The 11383-nt window shown below is 47.6% G+C and overlaps 1 protein-coding gene across 1 annotated transcript in view; it reads left to right on the forward strand.

The window, feature by feature from the left end:
* The window catches only part of LOC103625245 (polycomb group RING finger protein 3), an 89714-nt gene that overhangs the window by 33075 nt on the left and 45256 nt on the right, over nt 1-11383 (forward strand). Inside the window, exon 6 of the mRNA XM_008644655.2 lies at nt 543-680. Coding sequence (XP_008642877.1) covers nt 543-680 — 138 coding nt within the window. The remainder of the gene's footprint in view (nt 1-542; nt 681-11383) is intronic.

An 11383-nucleotide genomic window follows, 5' to 3' on the forward strand; every position in this document is an offset into this window, starting at 1 on the left:
GCCCCGTCCGGGCCAGTGTGTAAGGCCTCCCGATGATGTTCTGGTGTTGCTGAACAGTCCAGAAGAGAAGCCAAAGTCCCAGGAAAACCTTTTTTTTCCCTCAGCTTATGAACAAGAAGCTAACTTAAAAAAAGCAAAGGAATGTAACTCTCTTCCCTGCTGCAGAGAGCTCCCCCCGCCTCTCTTAAAGGTACAGAAAGGCACAGGTTTCATGTCTGGCATAGGGCAGACGATAGGGAATACAGTATCATACAGTCACCCCAGGACATTCAGTTAGAATGAAGCTCTGGAACAAGGCAGCCCTAATGTTCTGCATTGAACTTTTGTCCAGCTCCCTTTTGAGATGAATGGTGCTTAACATTAAGCTTACAAAATACTAGACAGGCTTTTTAAAATGACACTACAGGCATTTCACTTTAAAAAATACTGGTATTCTACATTTTCACCTTTTTGTTAGACTAATAAATGCTGCGTTTGAAATGCATAATGGGAACTGCAGAAAATTCTGTCAACTAGACCTAGCTGTTTTCTTTTTCGTAAAGGTAAGCATCTGCTTGGAATGCAATAGCAGCAAATTACGTGGACTGAAACGAAAATGGATCCGCTGCTCAGCACAAGCAACAGTCTTACATCTAAAGAAGTTCATTGCTAAAAAACTTAACCTTTCTTCTTTTAATGAGGTAATGTTTTAATGTTTAAAAATTATTTTTCAAATTAAAATCTTATGGATTATTTTCAAAACAGTGTCTTTCCTTTCAAACAGACTAAAAAAATGAAGCACACACTATTTCTCAATATAAAGGAACAGAAAATAAGGAGCTAAATGCAGAAAAATAGATTTTCCCCCAAATTTACCTCCTCACCTTTTAATTTAAGGAAGCTGTTCATCTTCCCTTTTTTCTCTCCCTCGGCTGCAATGAAGATATAGCTCTTACTGGTTCTTGGTTTTATTGACAGTGCAGCTCAGTGTGTTGTTCCATGACCAATTAAAAAACCTACCAAACAGGTTGGCTATATGGTTTCCACCTGTCTTAAAACTGGCTCCTTCAATATGTTTTGTTTGGTGGCCATAAATAAAGGGATACATTGCCGTAGCCGAGAGAATGATAGAATTATAGAATGGTTTGGGTTGGATGGGACCTAAAAGTTAATCTAGTTCCAAACTCCCTGCCATGGGTGGGGATGTCTTCCACTAGACCTGATTGCTTCAAGCCCTGTCCAACCTGGCCTTGAACACTTCCAGGGATGAGGCATCCACAACTTCTCTGGGCAACCTGTTCCAGTGCCTCACCACCCTCACAATAAAGAATTTCTTCCTAATACCTAATCTAAACCTACCTTCCTTCAGTTTGAAGCTATTACCCCTTGTCCTGTCACTACATGCACTTGTAAAAAGTCCCTCTCCAGCTTTCTTGTAAGCCCCCTTTAGAGTCTTCTTTTCTCCAGGCTGAACATAATCACAGAATAAGCTGAGTTGGAAGGGACCCACAAAGAACATTGAGTCCAACTCTTAGCCCTGCATAGCACCAACCCCAAGAGTCACACCATGTGGCCAAGAGTATAGTCCAAACACTTCTTGAACTCTGTCAGGCTTGGTGCTGTGACCATTTCCCTGGGGAGCCTGTTCCAGTGCTCAACCACCCTCTGGGTGAAGAATCTTTTTCTAATATCCAACCTAAAACTCCCCTGACAGATTCAGTCACTTGGTTTGGTCACTGGTCACCACAGGGAAGTGATCAGTGTCTACCCCTCCTCTTCCCCTCATGAGGAAGTTGTAGACTGTGATGAGGTCCCCCCTCAGTCTCCTCCAGGCTGAGCAGACCAAGTGACCTCAGGCACTCCTCATAAGGCTTCCCCTCAAGGCCCTTCACCATCTTTGTTGCCCTCCTTGGGATGCTCTTTAATAGTTTCTTATATTGTGGTGACCAAAACCGCACACAATATTCAAGGTCAACTCCAGCTCTCTCAGCCTGTCTTTATAGGAGATATGCTCCAGCCCACTGATCATCTTCTTGGCCCTCCTCTGGACTTGCTCCAAGAGGTCAATGTCTTTCTTGTGTTGGGGGCCCCAGAGCTGGATGCAGTATTCAAGGTAGAGTCTCACGAGAGTCGAACAGAGGGGGAGAATCACCTCCTTTGACCTGCTGTCCATACTACTTTTCATGCAGCCGAAGATATGATCGGCTTTCTCGGCTACAAGCATGCATTGTTAGGTCACGTCAAGCTTCTAATCCACGAACATCCTAATCCTGTATTGATGTTTGGGATTGCTTCAACTTGCATGCAGGACCTTGCAAATGGCCCTGTTGAACTTCATGAGGTTCACAGAATCACAGAATCACCGGGTTGGAAGAGACCTTCAAGATCACTGAGTCCAAGCCATGCCCTAACACCACTTCAACTAAACCATGGCACTGAGTGCCACATCCAATCTTTTTTAAAACATGTCCAGGGATGGTGACTCCACCACCTCTCCCGGCAGACGATCCCAAAACTTTATCACTCTTTCAGTAAAAAACCTCTTCCTAACATCCAACCTAAATTTCCCTTGGCACAGCTTGAGACCATGTCCTTTTGTTCTATCAGTTGTTGCCTGGAAAAAGAGACCAACCCCCACCTGACTACAACCACCTTTCAGGGAGTTGTAGAGAGTGATACGGTCAACTCTTTTTTCTCCAGGCTAAAAAACCCCAGCTCCCTTAGTCATTCCTCACAGGACTTGTGTTCCAAGCCCCTCACCAGCCTTGTTGCCCTCCTTTGGATGCATTCAAGCGTCTCAATATCCTTCCTGAACTGAGGGGCCCAGAACTGGACACAGTACTTGAGGTGCGGCCTCACCAGTGCTGAGTACAGGGGAAGAATGACTTCCCTGGTCCTGCTGGCCACACTATTCCTGATACAGGCCAGGATGCCGTTGGCCTTCTTGGCCACCTGGGCACACTGCTGGCTCATGTTCAGCTGGCTGTCAACTAGTACCCCCAGGTCCCTTTCTGCCTGGCTACTGTCCAGCCACACTGTCTCCATCCTATAACGTTGCAGGGGGTTATTGTGACCAAAATGCAGGACTTGGCACTTGGACTTATCAAACTTCATCTTATTGGACTCTGCCTATCCATCCAACCATTCCAGGTCTCTCTGCAGAGCCCTCCTACCTTCCAACAGATTGACACACGCTCCCAGCTTAGTGTCATCTGTAAATTTACTAATAGTAGACTCAATACCCTCATCCATATCATCAATAAAAATATTGAACAAAACTGGCCCCAGCACAGATCCCTGAGGGACAACACTAGTGACTGGCTGCGGTGTGCTGTGGGAGACAGTGTCAAAGGCCTTGCTGAAGTACAGGTAGACAACATCCACAGCCCTTCCTGCATCCACCAGGTGGGTCACCTGGTCATTAAAGGAGATCAGATTGGTCAAACACGACCTGCCCCTCATAAACCCGTGTTGGCTGGGTCTGATCCCCCAGCCATCCTGTAGGTGTTGTGTGATGGCACGCAGAATAAACTGCTCCATTACCTTACCAGGTACTGAGGACAGACAGACTGGCGTATAATTTCCAGGATCCTCCTTCCTACCCTTCTTGTGAATGGGTGTCACATTGGCCAGCTTCCAGTCAGCTGGAACTGCACCAGTGAGCCAGGACTGTTGGTAAATGATGGAGAGCAGCTTCTCAAGCTCCTCTGCCATCTCCCTCATCACCCTGGGATGGATTCCATCTGGTCCTGTAGATTTATGAACATCCAAGCAGCTCAGCAGTTCTCTGACTGCCTCCTCCTGGATAACAGGGGACCATCCTGCTCCCTGACACCATCTACCAGCCCAGGAGGACAGTTGTCCTGAGGACAAGCCGTCTTCCCACTAAAGACTGAGGCAAAGAAGGCGTTAACCACTTCTGCCTTCTCCCCATCTGTGGTCACTAAATTCCCTCCTGCATCCAGTAGAGAACCGAGGTTGTTCTTACCCTCCCTTTTGCCATTCATATATTTGTAAAAATATTTTTTATTATCCTTCATAAGAGTTGCCAAGTTAAGTTCTAACTGAGCTTTGGCCTCTCAATTTTTTTCCTACATGCCCTAAAACCCCCTTAAATATTTCCTGAGATACCAGACCCTCCCTCCAAAGATGATACATCCTCTTTTTATTCCTAAGTTCCTTCATAAGCTCCCTGCCCATCCAGGCTGGACATTTGTGTCTTCGACTCACGGCACACAGGGACAGTCTGTTCCTGTGCCCTCAAGATCTCTGTTTTGAGGCATGCCTGCCCTTCCTGAATTCCTTTTTATTTTTAAGGGCTGCTTCCCAAGGAATTCTTCGAATAAGTCCCCTAAATAGGCCAAAGTCTGCCCTCCAGAAATCCAATGTAAAAGTTTTATTGATGTTCTTCCTCATTTCACCAAATATTGAGAACTCTATAATTTCATGATCACTGTGCCCCAGATGGCCTCCAACCACCACATCTACCACCAGCCCATCTCTATTTGCAAACAGCAGGTCTAGCATAGTCCCTCCTCTGGTGGGCTCACTCACCAGCTGTGACAAAAAGTTGACCTCCACACACTCTAAGAACCTCCTGGACTGCCTCTTCTCTGCTGTGCTAAGTTCCCAGAAGATATCTGGCAGGTTAAAGTCACCTACAAGAGCAAGAGCTAGTGATCCTGAAACATCCTCCAGCTGTTTGTAGAATAAGTTATCCACCTCTTCTTCCTGGTTGGATGGTCGATAACAGACTCCCAGCAGGATGTCAGCCTTGTTGGTCTTCCCCCTGATTCTTACCCATAGGCATTCAACTTCATTGTCATTAGTTTCAATTTCCATGGCATTAAAAGCCTCCCTAATATAAAGGGCCACCCCTCCACCTCTTTTCCCTTTCCTGTCTCTTCTGAAGAGCTTGTGTAGTGCAGTGCTCCATCTATGTGAGTCGTCCCACCACGTTTCCATGATGGCAACTGCATCATAGCTTTGCTGTTGTACTGTGACTTCCAGCTCTTCTTGTTTGTTACCCATGCTGCGTGCATTAGTATACATGAACTTCATCTGGGCTGCTATTTCACCCCTAACTCTGGCTTACACCCCTTGGGCCTGCTTCCGGAGAGCCCAGTTGCATCCCCTTCCCCCTTCAAACCTATTTTAAAGCCCTCCCAATGAGTTCCACCAGTTCATGGGCTAAAAACATTTTGCCTTTAACAGAGAGATGGAGTCCATCTGGTTCCAGCAGTCCAGGTGCCGTAAAAGTTGCCCTATGATCAAAGAACCCAAAATTCTGCTGATGATACCAACCCTTGAGCTACTTGTTGATAATGTCGGCTGTCCTTTTCCTTTCATCATTCATCTCTGCCACCAAAGGGACTGAGCGGAACACTATCTGTGCTCCTGCCCTATCAACCACTCGACACAGTGTCCTGAAGTCCCTTTTAATTGCCCTAGTGCTCCTCTTTCAATCTCATTGGTGCCTTTTCCTGGTCTTAAAATCAAGAGTCATACATGATTAGAGGGGAAAAAAGGGATTTTACCTTGGTATTTCTTTTAAGGATCCTTAGGTGTACACGTCCCACCACATCCAGGTCGAATGCACCAAAATGCACACCACACTGCCCCCCCCCAAAAAAGGTGTTGTATAACATTATAGGTTTTACTAATTTTCATATCTATCAAAAATTCCCCAATGAGAGGGTTGAATGAACCCCCCTCCCCAAGGAGCCTTCCCCTGAATGGTTCTATCTTAGTTTACAGAATGTGTTCTGGAGAGGACCTTGGGGTCTGGGGCACACAGATCCCTAACTACAAAGCTTCTAAAATGTTTAGTCTCTCAGCTTGACAAACAAGTCCAAGAATGTCGGCAAAAAGCACTAAGAATACAGAAGTTGTAAAAAGGTATAACAGGGGTATAAAAGAAAAGGCAAAAAATCATCATGGCATCATCATCACTGCCAGCCTGGAGTATCAACAATGGGTAATAATTAGAGGGCTGAATCGGCCCAGGGAGTCTCTTGGTAATATCCCGTCCCCAGGCCCCAGGGAGGCAGCAGACCTCCCTGTGGGATGGGTCTGGTCAATACATAGGGCTCTCTGTTCCCCTCAGAAGGGAGTCACCTACTACAACTACCCTTCTTTTCTTTATAATGTTAGAGGTAGTGATCTGTCTGATAGACAAAATAGAATTGGGAGGCTCACTGGGCAGATTACTTTCTTCGATGCCATCTGGCTGACCTTCCTCATCCAGGGCCTCATACCTATTCTGATGTGGCACCTGGGTATGTGATGGAGGTCGGGAGGAATTTTTATTACCTCCCCGAGTAGGAACCCATTTCCACTCCATCCACCAGGTGTCCTCCTATTACCTGATGGTGGGAGGCATGGCAGTCCTCTGACTCCTGGGGGACTTCTCTCAGTGATAGAAGGGTGAAACTCCACCAGTCTATTTCCCTTTCACTTTCTCTAATGCTCCTTAGTCTTTCTACTTCCTCCTTAAGCGTGGCCACCAGGGAAAGGATATCATTCACCTGTTCACACTTCAGGCAGGAGTCTTTTACAGTGTCCCCTGGTACTATTGACAAGTTCAAACAGTCATCACAGGAAAGGGTCTGGACAGATGTGTTCTTCTTGGAGCGTTCTGTTTGGCTAGGTACACTTTTACTCACTGTAGCTTTTGATCGTGTAAAGACCATTGCTAAAAAAACCCCAACCAACCAAATCTCGACACAAAAATAAACTAGAAACCCTACTAGCAGGAGGATACCTACAACCCTGCCTGCTTGCCCTGCCTGCGCAAACTGCCTCGCCACGCCCTCGGAGACGTGCCCAGCTCCTGTTTGCCCTCTCCGGGTCGCCACGCTCTCTATAACCCTCTTTTAATCACACTGTGGCTGGCTGGAGGAAAGCCGGCCCTACACCTGCGCAGGAGAGAAGCACCCACCTGCTCAGCCCTCTTTTAATCACACCACCGCTGGCAGGAGGAAACCCCGCCCTATGCCTGCACCCACAGGCATACAGGCCCACATCTCAAGCATGTCAAGGTCCCTCTGGATGGCATCCTGCTCCTCCAACGTCAACTGCACCACACAGCTTGGTGTTGCTGGCAAACTTGCTGAGGGTGCAGTCAATCCCACTCTCCATGTCTCTGACAAGGATGTTAAACAGTGCCGGTCCCAATACCAACCCCTGAGGAATGCCACTCATCACTGGTCTCCACATGGACATCGAGCTGCTGACCACAGCTCTTTGAGTGTGACCATCCAGCCAATTCCTTATCCACCAAGTGGTCCACCCAACAGATCCACGCCTCTCAATTTTAGAGACAAGGATGTTGGGCAGGACCCTGTCAAATGTTTTGCACAAGTCCAAATAGATGACATCAATTGCTTTTCAGTTATCCACCAACACTGTAACCCCATCGTAGAAGGCCACCAAATTTGTCAGATGTGATTTGACCTTAGTGAAGCCATGTTGGCTGTCAACACTCAATTCCTTATTTTCCAAGTGCCTTAGCATAGTTTCCAGGAGAATCTGCTCCATGATCTTGCCAGGCAACGAGGTAAGACTGACTGGCCTATAGTTTCCCATGTCTTTTTTTCCCCCCTTTTTAAAAAATGGGGATAATGCTTCCCCTTTACTGGTCAGTGGGAACTTCACTGGACTACCACAACTTCTCAAATATGATGGATAGTGGCTTAGCCACTTCCTTCACCAGTTCCCTCAGGAGCCATGGATGCATCTCTTAAAGTGCCATGGAATTTTGCACCTTCAGATTCCTTAAATGGTCTCGAACCTGATCTTCTCCTACAGTGGGTGGTTCTTCATTCTCCCAGTCCCTTCCTATGCCTTCTGCGATTTGGGTGGTTGTTGCAGTGGGGATACTGCAACATGATGTACCAAACCAGGAGTCCCGTGGAAAAGAAATATCTATGGACAGATTCTTGCTATATGTTTCAGAGAGGTTTATTTCCCCAGCTGCATGGCCGGGGCTCTGCCGAGGAACTCCCACAATCATGGGACCAAGGGTCCTTCTCCACGCAGGGAAACACAAAACAACCAGTGGGGAACAAGGCTGACCAGGGGCTAGGAAACCCCGTGTCTGTCCCCTCAGGGCCCCTCTCCCAGGGCTACACGGCGGGGGAGGAGACCCCGACAGGTGGTGTGGCCGGAGCACTTGCTGGTGAAGGCTGAGGCAAAAGTCATTGTGTACCTCAACCTTCTCCATATCCTGGGTAACCAGGTCTCCTGTTCTCTTCCAGAGAGGGCCCACATTTTCTCTACTGTTCCTTTTATCACCAATGTACCTATAGAAGCTTTATTTGTTGCCCTTCATATCCCTGGACAGATTTCATTCTATCAGGGCTTTAGCTTTCCTAACCTGATCCCTGGCTGCACAGACAATCCTTCTGTATTTCTCCCAGGCTGCCTGTTCTTGCTTCCACCCTCTAGGAGTTTTTCCAGGAGCTCCTTATTCATCCACACAGGCCTCCTGGCATTTTTGTCTGACTTCTTCTTTTCTGGGATGCATTACTCCTGAGCCCTGAGGAGGTGATCCTTGAATATTAACCAGCTTTCTTGGACCCCTCTTCCCTCCATGTCTTTATCCCATGGTAGTCTACCAAGCAGATCCTTGAAGAGACCAAAGTCTGTTCTCCTGAAGTCCAAGGTAGAGACCTTGCTGTATGCCCTCCTTGGTGACCTAAAGATCTTGAACTCCACCATTTCACGGTCACTGCAGCCAAGACTGCCCTTGAGCTTCACATTACCCATGAGCATAGTTTCCAGGAGAATCTGCTCCATGATCATGCCAGGCAATGAAGTAAGACTGACTGGCCTATAGTTCCCCATGTCTTTTTGTCTCTTTGTTGGGGAGAACAAGGTCCATGATAGTGCCTCTCCTCATTTGCTGCTTGTCATGGTTTAACCCAAGCAAGTCACCAAGCACTATGCAGCCACTTGCTCACTCCCCCACCAGCAGTATCAGGGAAAGAATTGGAAGGGTAAAACATAGAAACTCCTGGGTTGAGATAAAGACAGTTTAATAGGAAAAGCAAAAGTCGCATACACAAGCAAAGGAAAAAAAGGAATCAATACACTGCTTTCCATGGGCAGGAAGGTGTTCAGCCATCTCCAGAAGAGCAGGGCCCCATCACGCATAACGGTGCAACCCCAGCCCCCTTGCCAGCATGGCAGTATGAAAAACAGAAAAGGCCTTGGCCCTGTGTAAGCCCTACTCACCAATAACAAAAACATCACTATATTGTCAACCCTGTGTTCAGCACAAATCCAAAACACAGGCCAATACCAGCCACAGTGAAAAAAATTAACTCTACCCCAACCAAAACCAGCACACTCCTCTATCACTTGGACAAGGAAGTCATCATCATTAGAGAGGCTCTCGACGTCATGGAAATTGAGACTAATGATGATGAAGTCGAGTGCCTATGTGTAAGAATCAGGGGGAAGGCCAACAAGGCTGACATGCTGGTGGGAATCTGTTATCAACCACCCAACCAGGATGAAGAGGTAGATCACTTATTCTAAAAGCAGCTGGAGGATATTTCAGGATCACCAGCCCTTGTTCTTGTAGGTGACTTTAACCTGCCAGACATCTCCTGAGAACTCAACACAACAGAGAAGAGGCAGTCTAGGAGGTTCTTAGAGTGTATGGAAGTCAAGTTCTTGTCACAGCTGGTGAGCAAGCCTACCAGGGGAAGGACTACGCTAGACCTGCTGTTTGCAAACAGAGTTGGGCTGGTGGGAGATGTGGTGGTTGGAGGACATCCGTGGCATAGTGATCGTGAAATTATAGCGTTCTTGATATTTGGTGAAATGAGGAGGGGCATCAATAAAACTTCTACACTGGACTTCCGGAGGGCAGACTTTGGCCTATTCAAGAGACTTATTCAGAGAGTTCCTTGGGAAGCAGCCCTTAAAAACAAGGGAGTCCAGGAAAGGTTGAACGTGCTTCAAAACAGAGATCTTGAGGGCACAGGAGCAGGCTGTCCCTGTGTGCCAAAAGATGAGTCGACGAGGAAAACAACCGGCCTGGATGGACAAGGAGCTTTTGAAGGAACTAAGGAAAAAAAAGAGGGTGCATCACCTTTGGAAGGAGGGTCAGGTATCTCAGGAAATGCTTAAGGGGGTTGCTAGGTCATGTAGGAAAAAAATTAGAGGGGCAAAAGCTCAGTTAGAACACAATCTGTCCACTTCTGTAAAGGACAATAAAAAATATTTTTATAAATACATTAATGGCAAAAGGAAGGGCAAGGACAACCTCCATTCTCGATTAGATGCGGGAGGAAATTTAGTAACTAAAGATGAAGAAAAGACAGAGGTACTTAACACCTTCTTTGCCTCAGTTTTCAACAGAAAGACAGATTGTCCTCAGGACAACTGTCCTCCTGGGCTGGTAGATAGTGTCAGGGAGCAGAATAGCTCCCCTGTTATCCAGGAGGAAGCAGTCAGAGACCTGCTGAGCCACTTAGATGCTCACAAATCTATGGGACCAGATGGGATCCATCCTAGGGTGATGAGGGAGCTGGCAGATGAGCTTGCAAAGCCACTCTCCATCATTTACCATCAGTCCTGGCTCACTGGAGGGTTCCAGATGACTGGAAGCTGGCCAATGTGATGCCCATCCACAGGAAGGGCCGGAAGGAGGATCCGGGTGACTACAGGCCTGTCAGCCTGACCTCGGTGCCCAGCAAGATTATGGAACAGATCATCTTGAGTGGCATCACACAGCACCTACAGGATGGCCGAGGAATAAGACCCAGCCAACACGGGTTTATGAGGGGCAGGTCATGTTCGGCCAATCTGATCTCCTTTAATGACCAGGTGACCCACCTGGTGGATGCAGGAAGGGCTGTGGATGTTGTCTACCTGTACTTCAGCAAGGCCTTTGACACTGTCTCCCACAGCATACTCCTGGAAAAGCTGGCAGCCCACAGCTTGGACAGGAGCACTCTTTTCTGGGTTAAGAACTGGCTGGATGGCTGGGCCCAGAGAGTGGTGGTGAACAGTGCTGCATCCAATTGGTGGCCAGTCACTACTGGTGTCCCTCAGGGGTCTGTGCTGGGGCCAGTTCTGTTCAATATTTTTATTGAGGACATGGGTTGAGTCCACCATCATCAAATTTGCAGATGACACTAAGCTGGGAGCGTGTGTCAATCTCTTGGAGGGTAGGAGGGCTCTGCAAAGGGACCTGGACAGGCTGGATAGGTGGGCCAAGTCCAACAACATGAGATTTAGCAAGTCCAAGTGTCGGGTCCTGCACTTTGGTCACAACAATCCTCTGCAGCACTACAGGCTGGGGACAGTGTGGCTGGACAGTGGCCAGGCAGAAAGGGACCTGGGGACACTGATGGGCAGCAGGCTGGACATGAGCCAGCAGTTTGCCCAG

The sequence above is a fragment of the Corvus brachyrhynchos genome, unplaced genomic scaffold, assembly GCF_000691975.1.
Source record: "Corvus brachyrhynchos isolate BGI_N302 unplaced genomic scaffold, ASM69197v1 scaffold110, whole genome shotgun sequence".
Classification (NCBI taxonomy): Eukaryota; Metazoa; Chordata; class Aves; order Passeriformes; family Corvidae; genus Corvus; species Corvus brachyrhynchos.